At 40.9% G+C, this 18414-nt stretch overlaps 1 protein-coding gene across 5 annotated transcripts in view; it reads left to right on the forward strand.

Moving 5' to 3' along the window:
* LOC133476450 (uncharacterized) overlaps positions 1 to 18414 on the forward strand; it is a 38470-nt gene that overhangs the window by 3886 nt on the left and 16170 nt on the right. For 4 of the 5 annotated variants that reach the window (XM_061769837.1, XM_061769835.1, XM_061769839.1 and 1 more), the window contains exons 4-17: positions 159 to 1677; positions 1788 to 1841; positions 2809 to 3487; positions 4324 to 4515; positions 4778 to 4838; positions 4932 to 5053; positions 5139 to 5290; positions 10662 to 10808; positions 10993 to 11044; positions 13000 to 13097; positions 15376 to 15506; positions 15960 to 16131; positions 16822 to 16920; positions 17643 to 17782. In XM_061769837.1, the coding sequence (XP_061625821.1) occupies positions 159 to 1677; positions 1788 to 1841; positions 2809 to 3487; positions 4324 to 4515; positions 4778 to 4838; positions 4932 to 5053; positions 5139 to 5290; positions 10662 to 10808; positions 10993 to 11044; positions 13000 to 13097; positions 15376 to 15506; positions 15960 to 16131; positions 16822 to 16920; positions 17643 to 17782 (3618 nt within the window). The remainder of the gene's footprint in view (positions 1 to 158; positions 1678 to 1787; positions 1842 to 2808; positions 3488 to 4323; positions 4516 to 4777; positions 4839 to 4931; positions 5054 to 5138; positions 5291 to 10661; positions 10809 to 10992; positions 11045 to 12999; positions 13098 to 15375; positions 15507 to 15959; positions 16132 to 16821; positions 16921 to 17642; positions 17783 to 18414) is intronic. The other variant, XM_061769836.1, reaches the window with a different exon arrangement.

Genomic DNA, 18414 nt, shown 5'->3' on the forward strand with positions numbered 1-18414 from the left:
AAGAACCTTTTCAGTTTTAGTGCGGACTCAGGAATTATTAGAAAAAGAGAAAAACATTCAGTTACAACCATAGTCAGACTTGAGCTTAGTCAGACTTGAGATTTCGCTTGTGCAGTGTCAAAACATCTGTTGTCTCTTCTGTCTTTCTCTCTCTTTAGGATGAAGTCGCCTTTGCCACTAAACTTAGACCAAGAGCCAAGAATGACGCAGGAAAAGAAGACAAGAGCAAAGTAGCCAGACTTCACCCGGTGTTCCGACAAGAAAGTCAGACATTGTTTCAAGGCACAAAAAAGAAAGCAGATACTGAAGTTGATGTCTTCACTTCCTCTTCTCTGGTTAACCTAGTGAAACTCATGCACCCATATTGCCTTAAGATGCGTGTGGAGGAGGAGGGGAGGGGCCACCGAAGCAGAAATGGACTATCACCATTACCCTGGAACAAACTAGAAAAAAACCGCACAATATTCTCCCAGGGAGAAGTATGGAAGTATGAGAAGCCAACTGGAGATAGTGACGAAGATATAAATGTTGTATCTGATGATAATGATACACCCCTGAAAGGGACAGAGGAGGACAAAGAGAGGGTTGCAAAAAAGGGTAGGGGCACACTGCTAAAAAGTGCACTGCTCACTGGCAAATCATCCAGAGGTCTGTTCTCCAGGGAAAAGAAAAGAGTCAGCTTTGGCCCTGTTCAAGTGGCTTCATTTGAGCTGTCTATGGAATTATTCAACGAGAAAAATCTCCCCAGCGTAGCCTCTGCAGATACACCCGAAGGTCCAGCTAGTCCAGCACTTGTAGCCCCAGCAGCAGCATCTAAATCAGCAGACATTGATAACAAGGCTGAGGAGCCACTGCCAAAATGTAAAGCCAAATCACTCAGCCTCCAAGAGTATAGACAGCTGCGACAGAAAAGGCAGCTTCTGGTGGAGAAAAAGCGGAACAACACCACCAAGTGGCCTTCTGTTCCCCAGCCCCCCAAAGAACTGACCCCCATTATCTGTTCACATGGGCAAAGACAAACTCTCTGTGCGATAAAGTCTTCACCCCATCACACAGAACAGTCCAGAATCAGTACATATCCACCCCAAAGAGCTACTTGTCATCATCCTCCCCGACCAGTAGAGAAGATGCCATTGTTTGCTGGTAAGCATCACAGATTCAAATATCTTCAAACTGAATCAAAAAGCACCTCATCTGATGGTCCTAAGTCCAATGATGAGCACACTGACGCCCCTGTTAATGGAGCTGCAAGCAGGAAAAATCCATTAAAGAATCAGGCACTTCTCAGCACTGATCCCCCAAACCCTGTCCTCATTCGCCTGCCTGTTAGCCAGACACCTGCCCCATCAGATTCTCACTCTCCACCAGTGTCCACTGTTGAGCTTTCAGTTGCAGCATCACAAATACAATTGTCCACTGAGGAACCTCAGCCAAGTTGGCAAGTGGAGAGCCAATGTCCGGTCACACCTCAAACAAGTTCAGAATGCAGGAAACCACAAAACCTCATGCTAGAGCCAAATATGTCTCATTCACTAAGTCTAGGTCCTGTCACGTGTGACCAAGGTCAGCCAGTCAGTGAAGCGTTACCGGAGGATCCCCTAAGATCTTCTCCTCCCAAGAAACCACAACCATCACTTCAACATACCTGTCACGAACAAAGTGCTGCAGCTGAGTCAGGTACAGACCAAACACACGCAAGATTATTATTATTATAAATTATTATTTGTAAAACGCAGAAATGAGATTGTCGATATCGACTTCATTAACTTCTGTTTGTTCTGCTTCAGGGATTGAAGCCTCTGATCTTACAAGCTTGTTAGAGCAGTTTGAAGAGAAACAAGGTGATTCATCGGCATATAATGTTTTCTTTGTTCTAGTACATGTAAAGATATTTTGTCATTTTGGTTTTCCTTGTGTAATTTTACTGGCTGACATGGCGATATGGCTAATTCAGAGGCAAAGCTATCCAGCATATGCCTCAAAATGTCCAACAATTTGAAGCGCTGGCCACTATGGAAATAGTATTAGCAAGAGTGAAATCCATTCACATATTTGTCCATATCCAGTATCACGTTTACACTTTGGCAGACATCTGTGCCTCCCATGTGGTTATCTCGCTACTAAACTCACTTAACTCATAGTGACAATACACAAAACACTCAACTTTGAAAGCAACCATGTTAGAAATACAGCAAAACATATTTTTTTTGTATTGACTCTCATCCACACACACATAGAGTTTAATGTATGATATTGTATTGTGCGGCACGGTGGACGACTGGTTAGAGCGTCTGCCTCACAGTTCTGAGGACCGGGGTTCAATCCCCGCCCCGCCTGTGTGGAGTTTGCATGTTCTCCCCGTGCCTGCGGGGGTTTTCTCCGGGCACTCCGGTTTCCTCCCACATTACAAAAACATGCATGGTAGGTTAATTGAGAACTCTAAATTGCCCGTAGGTGTGAATGTGAGTGCAAATGGTTGTTTGTTTATATGTGACCTGCGATTGGCTGGCAACCAGTTCAGGGTGTACCCCGCCTCCTGCCTGATGATAGCTGGGATAGGCTCCAGCACGCCCGCGACCCTAGTGAGGAGAAGCGGCTCAGAAAATGGATGGATGGATGGATGGATGGATATTGTATTGTTTTTGTTCTTCAGCCAGAACTCTGGAAGATTAACAAGCACATTTGCCATAAAAAAGATATTGCATAACCTGTGAGCAGTACTCATAGTAATAGCCCCAAATTGTGAACTCACTCAATATATAATGTGAATTGTGCACCCATTACCTATTGTTGTTGTCTTCCATTCAGCTAAAGAGGAAGAGGAGGCTGAGCCAGCGTCCGTTTCAAATGCTTTACCCTCAATTCTGCACGAAGAAATGGAAAGGACCTCCACGCTATTAGAGACCTCCACTAAGGAACAAGAACCTGTCAGAACTTTGTACTCAGTCACGCCAAAAAGCACCATAAATGATCTGGAGCGCAGAAGAAAATCGGAACACGTCACTCCAGAGCCTCTCAGCACTGAAGTCATCCTCGACACTGAAGTCAATGTAAGACGGAAAACACTGCCATCTAAGGGCATTCAGATCATTGATCCACGCCCTTTGCCATCCAGGAGGGCAAACGCTTCAGAGCTCGCTGCATCTCCTCACATGTGTTCGTCGGTATCCGTAGATCACGATTACTGCCTGCCTGTGGATTATTTGCATACAAGAGCCCCTTCTTCTCTTCTCAAGAATACTTGTGAAGTCGAGGAGGCCTCTGTAAGGAAAAGTGAGTCTCTCATCAGAGCTGAAGAGAAATACCAGTCAGCCTCGTCCACATACACAGATCTGGCTCCTTCATCTACCCCACTTACACCTCCACCCAGCCCTCCAAGCAGAGGACGAGAGAAGAGGAGATACACAAGAAGAACCCCCCTCTCGGACAGCTCTTGTTCGTCTTCATCTTCCTCCAGCTCTGCATCCCGCTCCCCAAAAAGACGAAGGTACTGTAGTTTCTCGTGTATAATGCGCACCCCCAAAGTTGGTCTCAAAATTCTGGGAAACCCTTCTACCTATGTATCATGCATTTTTGCAATGCATGATTTTGTTTCTACCCATATGATCAAAACATGAAGTATTATCTGTATTTTGTTAGTTTTTTTCAAATAATTATTCTGAAGTGAAGCACTTTATTTGAACACGTAATACTTTTTATTTACTTGCTCTTATTTTGAAATTCACAGACCTACATTTATTTAGTAAATGAGAAAACACACAATTGTGCTCTTGCATAAGTTTGATTACCCAGGCAGAATTTGTAAAATGGGTACAATTCTTTAAAGAAAACATGAATGGCCAGGCGAAACACATTTAATTTTATTTTAATGGGATTCAAATTAAACTGTCAAGCATTTCAGAAAAGCATTATCATTAAACAAAACAAAGAAATTAACGGTGGTTGCTGTTCAGACATCAGTCGTATTTAAAAAAAAAAAAAAAAAAAAAAAAAAAAACATTTTAATAAAAATTCACAAATTCTGCCACGGTACGTAAACTCACACTGTACATATATGCAGTCATACGTAACCTTGTCATATTGGAATGAAAGTGTACAGCTTTTTCATAACCTCTAGATGGCGGCATACATTTATAAAATGTGAAAGTTTTTTCCATTTCCCCCTATATCTATGTATAATGCGCACTATTGACTTGACCATTTTTTGGGGAAAAATGGGCATTATACATGAGAAATTACGGTAGTCATGTTTATGCCCTCTTTTGGTCTTTAGTTAGCTTTTTGTGCTCAATTGTAATTGCAATCGTGTATGTGCGGTCACAGGTCCCGTCACAAGCGTTCAGGAAGCAGATCGTGGTCTTCGTCCCCTTCTCGCTCCGTCTCCCGTTCCCCACCTCGGCGACAGTCTTCGACACGTTTAAGATGTAATAGATCGAGATCCCGATCCTGGTCTCGCTCCGGGTCACCGTCCCCTTCCTCGACAAATTTTTGTACATGCAAGAGAAACATTTACAGGTGAGTCTGCAAATGAAGGGCTTTCCATAGCCATGTCACAATTAGTTATGATAATACAGCGGTACCTTGACTTGCGAGTTTAATACGTACCGTGACCTTGTTTGTAACTCTATGTACTTGTCTGTCTAATCAATTTTCCTCATTGAAATTATTTGAAATGCTATTAATCTGTTGCAGCCCCCCAAAAAACATTTTTTAAATAATAGAATAGAATAATAGAAATGACATATTTGCATCACAAAAAATTTAATCTCTTCATCAGCAGAGAGTCCTGGAAGCTCAAGAGGGAGCACAAGGCGAGGCTTCAGAAGCTGAAAGCCATAGTGAGTCCAACAGTACTGTCATGTCAACTGGTGTCTTTGTAGTTGTTCGCTGTCCTTCACGTGCTAAGTTGTGTCTAAAACCCTTTCCCGAAGGATGAGCGCAGAGTTGTGTATGTCGGCCGCATCCGTAGGTCCATGACGCATGATGAACTAAGAGAGCGCTTCTCTCATTTTGGAGAGGTGGAATGCGTGTCACTGCACTTTAGAGATAAAGGGTAAGTACAAAGCAACAAAACATTTCCTGTGTACTGTGAGTGCATGTTATGAAGTATAGAAGTTATTTTCTTTTGCTTCCTACAGTGACCATTATGGCTTTGTCACATTCTACAACACGGATGATGCATTTTCAGCCATCGACAATGGTGGCAAACTAAGAAGGCCTGATGAGCTGCCCTTTGACATCTGCTTTGGTGGAAGAAGGCAGTTTTGTAACTCAGACTATGCTGATCTTGGTGAGTTTAACCAAGCCAGGTAGAGTGGAACCTCTGAGGCCCAACGCAGTTTTTTCGTAGACTCTAGTCGACCTCTGGATCACTCAGTTTTCAAAACTATTTTTTTGCCATAGGAAATAATAGAAATAATCCAGTCCCAACTGTCATCTTCATAAAACACCAATTACTGCTTTCTTATGAGTCATTACCTTTTGACTCTGTGAGTCACACAGTCAAACGTTTTGATAGTTTCTCATTCAATAGAAGTTGAAAGTGTGTCCAAACTTAACTGAGAGGGTATATATTCAAATTTTTTAAATACATATATTGTAAACCACTTTCTATCTTTAGTTGGGTGCTTACTGTACCTTACATTGACATTGAGCATCTGATCAGCAGTTAACTTCCGTCAGTGCCTATCGGCTATAAGTGGAACGTCACGTGACCACACCCGGAAAACAAGTTAGAGGACTTCCTGTGTATGCCGCGATAACTACTATAACAACGGGTTGATGACATGATGGTTTGAAGGTGAACTTGCTAAAAAAAAAAAAAAAAATGTCTATGACTGGTGTCTTGGGACAAACGTTAAATGCATTTATATAATTTATTTATACAAATATGATAAATGTAAACATGAATGAAGCGTAAACATTAGCTATTGTCATCTTTGGACCTCTATTGGCCAGCTACAGACTGGTGGCCAATGCTAGCTACTCCTCCACTAACATGGTGTCTTTGAAGGAGCAGGGGATTTGGGCGGCATCTTAGGGTGTACAGAAAGAGCACAAAAATATGCAAATAAGCATGACTAGGTGAGTTAGGTTAGGCTCTAAAAAAAGAAATGCAAGTAGGTGAGCTCATTAACAATGACTAATCAGTCAGCGTTCACTGTATTAAGCCCTAATAATAGTAGAACACCCAGTCTTTAAAAACAAAAGACCAAGGTCTAATGTGATGGTGATTTGCCTCACAGATCTCATTTCCAAACATTCCAAACAGTCGCACAGGTCTAACCAATGTCAACAATAAAACACAGTACTTTAACAACACATGATCACGCAAGACAAAAGAACTGAGATACTGCTTAAGTTTATTTTAAAGTGATTTCTTGTGATAGCCGCATACAGACGGTGGTTAGAAATCCGAAGTTCTGTGCACAGTTAGAGATAAAAAAAAAAATTCCAGAAATAGTTGATTTTGATTTGTGCAACCTCATGGGCATTTAAATGTAAAGGTTCCACTGAACAATGTATAAATTGTGCCAACTATTATCATTAACTGATTCTTAGTGACAAATGTTGTGTTGAACATAGACCGTTTGAACTCTACTTTGGATCACTGAACATGTTATTAAACTGTAATCCTCAGATGCAAAAGTGGATGCAGAGTCGTCCCCAGCCAAGAGCAGGTTTCAGGAGCTTGACTTTGATTCGTTACTGAAACAAGCCCAAAGAGGACTGAGGTAGCAGAGCAGAGGGGAAGACAGGAGAAGAAAAAGAAACCCACTAACCTCAGAGCTTTTTGCTCGCATTATGTAGCAAACATTTGCGTTTACTCCCCTCGCGCACCTTGTTTTGGATGTTGTACTCATTGGTCTTCATTCACTAATCGTTTGTAAGCACAGATTTATGCTTAAATCATGCGTATGCAGGTTTGATCCAAAAGCCTGTGATTTATCAGTATGTTCGCACTTGTTTTTTGTTTTTTTTGTAATCTTCGAACAAATTTAGGACATCTTTAGACCATGCGTACGCACAAATAATGCAGGATCATCAAAAATACATTAAAATTTTTTTACCCAAGTTGCACAACATTGGAACTATTCATTCATAGAAACAATAACTTTGGTGACAACTCAAACCAGAAATTTGTTAATGGGTTGACTGTCCTAAATAACAAAAGGACACACCTCATCACTATTACCCTCGTTCCGCGAAAGCACTGCCTTGTACAGTAGGATATGTGCATTTGTGTGTGTCCCTCACTAATTTCCTAGTTTTTCCCAAGGCTTCACTTTTCTTTCTAACACCAGGGCAATATGATTAATAATTTTTTAAGTGATTCTGCATGTGCAGATGTAATGTCAATCAATCTATTCACAACCCCTGCTGACGGATGGAGTCCAGCCCCTGGTGTCATGAATATACAAACCCTTTCCAAAAATTAGAATATCATGGAAAGTTTTATTTACTTCCATAATTCCATTCAAAAAGTTAAACTTTCATAGATTATAGATTCAGAGCCCAAAATTGAAACAATTTCAAGTATTTGTTTATTTTTACATAATTTGGACTTCCAGCTGATAAAACCCACGAAATCGGGAATTCAAAAAATTTCAATACTGTGAAGAAATCACCATTTACTTCAGTTTTTGTAAAAAAAAAAAAAAGGGTCAATCAAATTAAATCAATCAATATATGGTACTTTCGAAATGATATGTTAATCTTCAATATGTGGTTGGGAGTCCCTTTGCTTTAATCACTGCCTCGATGCGCCGTGGCATTGAGGCAATCAGCCTGTGGCATTGCCTGGGAGTTATGGAAGCCCAGATTTCCTTGATGCTTGCAGTTCTTCTTTATTTTTGCTTCCGTTTCCCGTCCCAGCCGGCTCGAACGCTTCTGTTACCGGTCCGAGCGGGCTGGCTAACGGCGGCAGAGCTCAAAGAACGAAATAATTTCATAAACTAATTCAGCTCAGGGCGGCACGGTGGACAACTGGTTAGAGCGTCAGCCTCACAGTTCTGAGGACCCGGGTTCAATCCCCGGCCCCGCCTGTGTGGAGTTTGCATGTTCTCCCCGTGCCTGCGTGGGTTTTCTCCGGGCACTCCGGTTTCCTCCCACATCCCAAAAACATGCATTAATTGAAGACTCTAAATTGCCCGTAGGTGTGACTGTGCGTGCGAATGGTTGTTTGTTTGTATGTGCCCTGCGATTGGCTGGCAACCAGTTCAGGGTGTACCCCGCCTCCTGCCCGATGACAGCTGGGATAGGCTCCAGCACGCCCGCGACCCTACTGAGGAGAAGCGGCTCAGAAAATGGATGGATGGATGGATAATTCAGCTCATTATGTTAACTCAAAAGATTTGTTCCCGAACGAAACAACATTATATCAGGAGTCCTACTTAAAATACGGGTTTATCGCAACAGTTAACTCTCACGCACCAAGTCCCGCTCTGATACAGTCGTAGGTTTCTGCTCGACACAGGCAGAGCTACTTTTACGGAGTTAAAAGTCTACACTCATTGAGGAGCTACGGAACTGCAGTCTGGTCTGGCTGCCTACAACAACAACTCCGACCCCCACTCCTGCATTACGCACACAGGTCCGTGAGACAAATGCCGACTCCTAACCGGTTCGCGGTGCAAAGAAGGTTGAGGAACATTGCTCTAAAACATTCTGGTAGACTGTTACGGTGACCTTGAATTTAAGAAAGCAGAGTTTACCAACACCTGCACTGGACATTGCACCCCAAATCATGACTGACTGTGGATATTTCACACTGGACCTCAAGCAAATTGGGTTCTGTTCTTCACCAGTCTTCCTCCAAACCCTTGGACCTTGACTCCGACAGTTGTAGCCCGGATGCGTCTGAATGTGATGGTTTTTGAAGCTCCCGCCTCATTCCACTCTTTCTGGATCTCTGCTAGATTCTTGAATCTTCTCTGTTTGATAATCCGCTGAAGCCCACGGTCATCTCTTTTGCTGGTGAATCTTCTCCTGCCACAGTTTGTCCTTCCACTAGACTTTCCATTGATATGCTTGGACACAGTACTCTGTGAACAGCCAGCCTCGCTATGAACATTTGTGGCTTACCCATCCTATGGAGGGTATCAATGATGGTCTTCTGGCCAGTTGTCAAGTCTGCAGTCTTCCCCATATTGAACCCAGCTGAGACAACTGAACCAAACTGAAGCAATTTAATGACGCCTAGGGAAACCTGTGCAGGTGCTTTGAGTTTAGTAGATGATTAGTGTCTGACACTCAGTTTAAAAGATTTATGGGCTGCAAAATTTGGATTGATTTCTTTACAGTATTCAAATTTTTTGAATTCCTGATTTTATGGGATTTATGAGCTGGAAACCCAAATTATGTAAAAATAAACAAATAAATACTTGAGATTATTTAAATTGTGGGTCCTGAATCTATAATCTACAAAAAAACTTTTTGAACGGAATTATGGAAATAAACTTTTTTTTGGGAAACGGTCTGTATATGAGTGAGTATATCCTTAGGCCTAATATGTGTCACACCCATCACAGCATGTAATCGTGGGGGCCACTAAATATATATGTTGCATTTCATAACTGAAAATGTTTATATCAAAAAACAAATAAAAGTTTTTATTTACCTCAACATCTGATTTATTGCTCTGTGATCTATCCATCTATCATTTCAGCCAATTAAAGGAGGGCGATTTAACAATGGCAAAAAAAAAAAGAAAAAATACAAAATTTGAGGGCGGAAACAAAGTTTATGCAATTAAGCCCTCGGGAAACATAACAAATTAACTAAACTGAATACAAATAAACTGAATTCTGTGAGAAGTTCAGGTGACGATGGGAATTTTGACTACTGACCTACATTGTGATAACCATAGACAACTAGCGTTACTACGGGTTGATGGCGTCATGAATTGAGCCATAGAGCTAGAGAATAGATACACCAGTGCGTTGTAGCAGCCCGGCTAACCGATGTTCCAAGGAGCGGCCATGTTGGGGAGGTCGACGTTCCCATCAAAGGCAATGCATTGACATTGAAATTAAATCGTAACTGTAAATCAAATCGTAATCAACCGGTTTTCATGAGGTTCACCTTTCTGTCAAGGCCATAGCGTGTGATATCAGTAGATAATTTTAAAAAGGCCTAAAACATTTTTACCTGTGAAAGGTTATTCCCATTTCTCTTGTCATAATTGTACGGCGTTGTACGTAACCGTATGCAGCACAATGTACCAGCATCCTCGGTCTTTTGGTTTTCTTGCCGTCTGCACATATGGAATACGCTGACGACTTTGGCCCTCATAGCTTGCGGTGTGTCGACTCGTATCTACATATTCCTAAACCCGAACTTGCTAAAATGTTGTTTTCTTTACGGCTGGTTTCTTCGGACCAAAGTTAGTACAATACATAACCACGAACCGTTCATGTGACCTGTCCCTTTAAGAAGCTGAGGCACTGCATCCGGCAGCAGGTGACGGTGAGTCCATGCGTGGCCCGCGGTCCACTGGGCTGAACGTCACTCATCTTCACTTGAGCTCGTTTGTGCACTCGATAATTACAAGTGCAGACTTTAGATACTGTCAAGATTGGCATTACGCAACTGTGTGTTTGAGTGCGCGCAGGCGTGAGCGGACATACTAAAAGGTGGTACTTCCATGCCGTGAATGACAGTCGGAGCTTTGGACACCGCGGAAACGCAAAGAGATCGTAACTATATATCGACTCCAGCGGACGGACCGTCAGCCATGACAACCTCCACCGAAGTCAGCGAGACAGCACGGACTGGGACAAAGCCCTTCATCGGCGGCGTGATCGAAGGTGAGCAACCGGGGTTCGGTTATTGTCGGCGGCGGCACATGCAGAATAAGCTGCCGTCCCCCGCCCCACCCCCAGATGGATGTAAACAAACATGCTTAATTGTGGCGTTTTTACATCTACAATATATGACTGACAAGGTTATTTCTGTGAAGTCGTACCAAAATCCGACCTTTGCTTGTTGCAGGATTTTATGGCCGACCCTGGACCATGGAACAAAGAACAAAGCTGTTCAAAAGGTTGGTTGGACACAAACTCCAAATAAGTCCATGCTGCATCAGTGTGAATCATTAGTCAGCAACAATATTACCAATACAATGCATTTGTCACAAACCCAAGGCTTTGGGGAATATATTGTTTGTTTGTTTTTCGGATTTGCTTCATCAATGATTATTTTTAAAAAGCAAGGTCTCTCCTATTAATCCTTTTTTAAATGAATCATTGTTAATCGTGCCAGCAAATTAGTTAAAATATAAGTATAGTTATGCTTTAATCAACCAACAGAAAAATGCTAACATCTTCAACGTGAGAACAAATTTTGAATCTGATTGATTAAAGAAACTGCGCTTGACAGATCTGGACTTTTGGGGCCGATCAGCGAGTTTGAAAAAAAAAAAAACGATAACCGATCCGAATACAGGACAGAGAAATCTGTCTATTTAAATGACTTGTTCATTAACTGTATATACTTGTGTACTGTATACTGAGTATCTTCAAAAGTATTCTCTAGCATTTTAGACAAAAAGTAAAATCAATTATCTCTAGGAGGCATTCAAGGATTGGCCACTGACGTAAGTTTAAAGTTCCATCAGGTCAAACCAACATTACTTGAGACAGTAATAATGGGTGCAAACTTGCTGTAATTAAATTACTTTGTTGTAATTAAATTACTTTACATTAACAAATACAATTAATGACATGCCGACTCTAACTTTCTCACTGTCCTGGCTATGTGGGTGGGTGTTGTGCAGCGTTGTTTGCGTCCGCGTCAGTTTGGTGGTTAGCTTTTCCTTCTCCATGCCGCGTTGCTTGAACGTGGCATGCTCCTCCTTGTGTACATTCTTCAGGTGCCTGATCAAATTTGTTGTGTTGAAGCATTTCGATGATGTTCCCTCTTGAGATACTTCAGTTTTACACAGATTGCAAATGGATTTTGTGTTGTCCGTCTCAGACACTGCAAAAAAGTCCGATCAATGATCGGATCGGCGAATTATGACATTAAAGCTGATCAGCCGATCTGCATAAAATGCTAATTATCGGCAGATACCGATCAAACCTATGTGTAATGTCTTAAAGAAACAGTCCCATTGCTAATATAATCCAAATTACATCGGGCAACACGACTGATTCTGAAGGCCCTGAGCTCATTCGATTGACAGAGTAGCACATACAGGCTGAAATCAGATAGGAAAAAATAATAATTCTAACATGAACATGTGCAACCATGAGAGACAAAATTAAGAGAATAGACTGTTGGGAATAATTAAAGCGATAGTATGTAACATTTGGCACCCCTAAGATCGAATTTTGCATTAACAACAAAAGAACAGCGCCATCGCTTCAATATGACGTAGGCAAAGCATTGCATCATTTCTGTGCCGTCATTTTGGTGCCATCATTTGCAGTGCGTCACCAACCGAGCCACTGTGGGAAACAAATAGGGCATTCACCACATATAAAAAATAAGATACTGACAAAAACAGCAAGATGTTAGATGAGCTGAATGGCTTAATCAGCATTGTGTCATCTCCTCTAGTAGTGGCTTGGGTAAAATGACTTTTTGTAAACAAAATAAGTTGAGAATTATAGCTTTAATGCAATTTTCATGGAGCTAATATGAGCATTAAGGTCATGATTGGGCCAGAAGAGGCCTTGCTGGCCCTCCACTGATAAAATCAATATTTGATAACGTGCTAGTTTGTGTTTAAAAAAAAAAAAAAGAAAAGTATACTGCCATGGTATACAGTAAATGTTGGTGCGGTCAGCACAGAGATGTACTTTGCTGTATTGATCTTGGCACTGAAGACTGACAATCACGAGTATGAACTAGTTTTAGTGTGGAAATGGCGATTGGCCCCATTCAGTGCTTCTATGCCTTAATTTGCAAAGCAAGTCATTCTTTTTCATGCATTCTAATCATAGCAAAGGCAATTTAATGTTATGTGATGTAATTTGCATTTTTTGACCCTCTCAGTGAACAGAAGTGGGGGTTGAATACGTACCTGTATGCCCCTAAAGACGACTACAAACACCGCATGTACTGGCGAGACCTTTACTCCCCCGAGGAGGCAGGTGAGTCCATGTCACCACATTAAGCTCATTATTAGTTTGTTGGTGCTGTGCAATGTCCTCAGCAATAAACATTTCAATTGACTTGAACACATTTTGTCACAGTTTGTCATGTCTTGTTTCACACAAGTTGCCTTTTTTAAAAATGAAAAATACACTTTATGACTGATCTGGTGGAAGACAAAACTGCATGTACTGTATTTGAGTTATGTTTATTTTTGTTAATCATGACAAGCCGAAAAGAAGAAGATGCATCAACTGTAATTACACATGCGGACAAATAGTAAAAATAGTAAAATCATGTTATAATAAAAGTATTTTAAAATATACAAATTATAATATTATTATAATATATAATATATAATTATAATAAAACGGGTCATATAATGAACTGCAATTATACATAGGTGGTAAAAATTAAATAATTATATTCTTAAATAGGTGAATTTTAACAATACATTTCTAATTATTGCAACTACAATTGGCAGCACGGTGGACGACTGGTTAGAGCGTCAGCCTCACAGTTTTGAGGACCGGGGTTAAATCCCCGGCTCCGCCTGTCTGGAGTTTGCATGTTCTCCCCGTGCCTGCGTGGGTTTTCTCCGGGCACTCCGGTTTCCTCCCACATCCCAAAAACATGCACGTTAATTGAAAACTCTAAATTGGCCGTAGGTGTGAATGTGAGTGTGAATGGTTGTTTGTTTGTTTGTATGTGCCCTGCGATTGGCTGGCAACCAGTTCAGGGTGTACCCCGCCTCCTGCCCGATGATAGCTGGGATAGGCTCCAGCACGCCCGCGACCCTAGTGAGGAGAAGCGGCTCAGAAAATGGATGGATGGATGTAACTACAATTTTAGTCATGGGTTGAGCTAATTATATTACTATAATATTTTTTTTTTAAATACACTTAATTATGGTCATATTCTTGTTGTGAAATGAATTTCAGTTGTGGCATAAATTGTAATTAAACATGCAGCCAGATGAGGAGAAAAAAAGAATTATTATTTGAAATGTCCAATTATATTTAAAAAAAATCTCCGATATATATCGATTATCGACCAACAAATAATTGTCTAATTTGCTGTTCAAACTAGTAAAATCGCTCTGAACTGGACATCCAAGACTGCTCATCTCCAAACTGTCACTGTAATCATTGGGCGTTTTCTCAATTTCTTGATAGATAGATGCACTATCACGTTTTCTGTAATCATTATCTCCTCGGAAACATTGGAAAGGTGTGCATTTAAACTTTGACCCATGAAGTGTATCAAGCCATACCGCTGTTAGTTGTGCTGATAAAGATAATGTCATTTAAAAAGTGTGAAAGTAGTGTCGACGCACACGATCAATGACTGTACTTAGTACCAAAAGTAGTCCAGTAACACGGTCAATAATATCTATCAGCACGAGAAGTGATATCAAGCTCTGTAATAAGTGTAATGAGGCATCTATACTACTTGGAATGCTTTCAGTGAAAATTAAAAGCAATCAAGTTGTGTGCCAAAGTACAACTTTCTGTATCCACCTGCTGTGTGCTTAGGGAGACTGTTGTTCTCCTCTTGTGAACACATTAGGGACTTAATGGGATTCAGAGTAATTGCCAATATTGAGTTGCTGAAGTCAATGTTGCATATAAGGGTAACTAAATGATCCTGGATAGAAACAACCACTTCTTGATTGGATTTTAGAAGCACCAAATGCCTGTTGGCCCAATTAAAGGAGGGTAAGGTTCTCCAGTGTATGTTCTCTTACCGGGCACTACCCTCATTTAACAGCACCCCATATTACGCCAACAATACCTTTCGATCCACCATACCGAGTTCTTAAATACCTTATTTTATTAACCCTTCTAACAAATGACCCCATAGATGGATGGATAGGTTAGTGCTAAATGCCAGCCATTTGAGCTCATAAGAAATTGTACCTAATGGAAATTTGTTGATTATTTGAATTGTGAATTAATAAAGATCATTGTTTTTTTGTATTGTCAAAATGGTATTTCTACCTACTTTTGCACCCCTCTACCCATAATGCTCAATTTTTATTTAAACTCTCAGAGAGGTATCAATTTAATATGTTCATTATTGTGTTTGTAGTTTGTTGTGGTGTCAGCTATTACATTGTACTGCAGTACAATGTTTGCTTTTACTTGTTCTAGCGACATGTGAGTGAAATTATGAGAAGAGCAATCAATCAAAAAAACACTTTTCCATGATATGACCCATTTGAACTATTGGGATGTACATTTCTGAAGAATTGGATTGTTTCTGTTTCGTGTGCAGAGCAACTCATCGCACTGATATCAGCAGCGAAGAAGCACAATATTGACTTCATCTATGCAATCTCTCCTGGCCTGGATGTCACTTTTTCTAACCGCAAAGAGGTGGCTGCCCTAAAGAGGAAGCTGGATCAGGTAGGACTTTGGAGGTGTAATCAAATGGTGAAGTCATGTTTATTGCTTTTTATTTGGCAAATTTTATTAGCAGCTAAAACACCACAAGTAGGTCAACTAGCATTTAGGTTACATTCTTTCCAGTAAACTAGATTTAGTCTTTGGAATTATTCACTCATTCCGACTGCCGAATAAATAACAGTTGAAAAATGTTTTTTGAACACTACTCGTGCGCATCGTTAATTATGTCATCGCTGTTGTCGTGTTACAACGTAACGGATCAACGTCAGCTGATGAACCTTCTGTAAGAAGTATTGAACGACTAAATACTTTCTAATAATATTGTTTTAAGCTCTCACAAACTCACTTTATAGGGCACTATAGAGTTGGATAAGAAGTGATTGAGAATACACCCTTCGTAACGTTTTTGCAGATTAAAAATGTGTCCCAAATGTTGTGCCACACGCTCTCCAGGTTAGAGACTTTGGCTGCAGCTCCTTCTCGTTACTGTTTGACGACATCGAGACGGAGATGTGTCCTGCCGACAAGCAGGCGTTCAGCTCCTTCGGCCACGCGCAGGTGGCCATCACCAATGAGGTGTACCGGCATTTGGGGGAACCTGAGACCTTCCTCTTCTGTCCCACAGGTCACACTGGAAAACTTGTCTAAACCAACCCTCTTGTCTGTTCAAATTTGATTTACAGAGAAACCCCCGCGCTTCACGAGAATTAGGGATCAAGCACCATACAAAAATCCATGAGTAATCGGTTTCTAGATTAAAAAATAGGTTAAACTCATTGTACAATATTGCCGTTAAAAATACTGTAAATAGCTTCTAGATAATTCATCACCTTTAGAGGTGTAGCACTCTGCTCTCTCTGGCGTCAACCCTACAAGTAGCCTCATTTGCTTGTTTGACCTCTACTGGAATCGTTCCTCACGCTGCTGTTCGCTGGCCAGCTATCAGTGGGTGGCTAGCGTTAGATACTTCTCAGTGAAAAAGCCACCTTAGTTGGGTGTTCTGGCGGTATCTTCTGGCATTACAGAGAAATCATCAAAAACACACGGATAGGCGCGAATAGTTAGGTTCCACAAAAAAATCGAGTAGGTGAATTTGTGAATGGTGAATCGCAAATCTTGTGCCCTGCGATTGGCTGGCAACCGGTTCAGGGCGATGCCCCGCGACCCTTGTGAGGAGAAGCGGCTCAGAAAATGGATGGATGGATGAATCGCAAATCGGCAGGGGTTCACTGTACCCTTACACGTTTTAATACAGCCATGAAGTTTGAAGTACATTGTTTTGTACACTAACCAATGTTCTTCTCCAAAACTCCAGATTATTGTGCTGCCTTCTGCAGCCCAAACGTGTTTCAGTCATTTTACCTTCACACTGTGGGAGACGAGCTGCTACCGGGGATAGATGTGCTGTGGACGGGTAATCTCACTCAGAAACACATTCAGGTTTTAACAGTTTATCAGAAGTACTCTATATTTATTTGGTGTATTTAGTCTGAAAGAGATTGCCCAACCAGTCGGACCGGGCTAAGGATCATGTCAGAAAATGTGTTTTTACGCTTAAAGATCCCATATTTTGGCAATTTAGACCTCCATAGATTGACTCTGTAACATGGACTTAGTATAAAAGTGTCAATTTCATTTTTAAAAAACACATTGGTTTTGTCATGCTAGTGTCCAGAAAAGGCCCCTTTGACATCTACTTCTGTTTGACCCAGTTTGTATCCGTTTTGTCCATATTTGGCTAAAGCCCTTTCCTCTGATTGGTTGCCTCCGTGTAGAAGACGCACTTGTGAGAGCACACCTGTTTGTTATGTTGACATCTCTGGCTCAGGAGAGGAGATGAAGGCAGAGATCTTTGCTAGTGACGCAGATAAGGTTGAGAAATTCCAATGACCTGATTTCAGGCGTCTTAGCAGAAAAGCATCTGGAACTCAGGAATGCATGGATGATTTTATTCATATTTCACATATTTACTGAGGCACCATAGAGCCAATATTACATCCCAAAAAATAGAAAAAGTTGGTTTGGTAAAATACGGCACCTTTAAGTAACACTTGTCTCTGTGTCTCCTGTCTCTGTTTTTTTTTTTCTTCTTATGCCCAAATAAGTACACAAACTTACACTAAAATTTGATCGTAGGTCCAAAAGTGGTATCCCATAAAATCTCAGTGGAGTCCATAGAAGAGGTGTCCTCCATCCTCAAGAGGGCGCCAGTCATCTGGGACAATATCCACGCCAATGACTATGACCCACAAAGAATTTTCATGGGACCCTATAAGGTCAATATTGATTGATTAAACAAATGTTGGACAATGGAAAAAAACATTGATTGCAGTAAATATTTGAATGCCATAAATATAAAACACACACATGAAAAACAGTAACCACAGTATTAACCGAGCATGCCTTCTTATGCTGCCTGATGATGTTTTAACTAGTTCATTGCGCACTGTTCGTAACATTGAAAATTGTGTATGTCCGAACTGCTGCTATATTACGTAAGTTATCAGGGGCGGGACAGTTCATGTAACCTACGGGACGGTCCATACCTCAGTTTTTGGGTCACGGTTTGGTACAGTTTCGGTACGTCTTTTGTGCATTGAGAATAACATTTTTCTCCATCTCAAAATCATCTTTTTTTTTTTTTTTTTTTTTTTTTTTTGCTTCTCAGCAAAAACTGTATTTTGTAGTGCACCGAATAATATTACTTATATCAAGTTAACCATTATTTAAACACAACTTTGGAATGGGCAACTTTCTCTTATACCTTGACTATTATACACATGACAACATATAATTATAAAATATGTATAACAAATTAAAACGTACAAAAAAATGTAAACAAAAAACACTCCTTGTGTAACAGTTTAAACAAGGGGTCGATTGGTCATCATGCCAAAATCCCACTCTA

This window comes from Phyllopteryx taeniolatus, chromosome 4 (assembly GCF_024500385.1).
Source record: "Phyllopteryx taeniolatus isolate TA_2022b chromosome 4, UOR_Ptae_1.2, whole genome shotgun sequence".
NCBI classification, from domain to species: domain Eukaryota; kingdom Metazoa; phylum Chordata; class Actinopteri; order Syngnathiformes; family Syngnathidae; genus Phyllopteryx; species Phyllopteryx taeniolatus.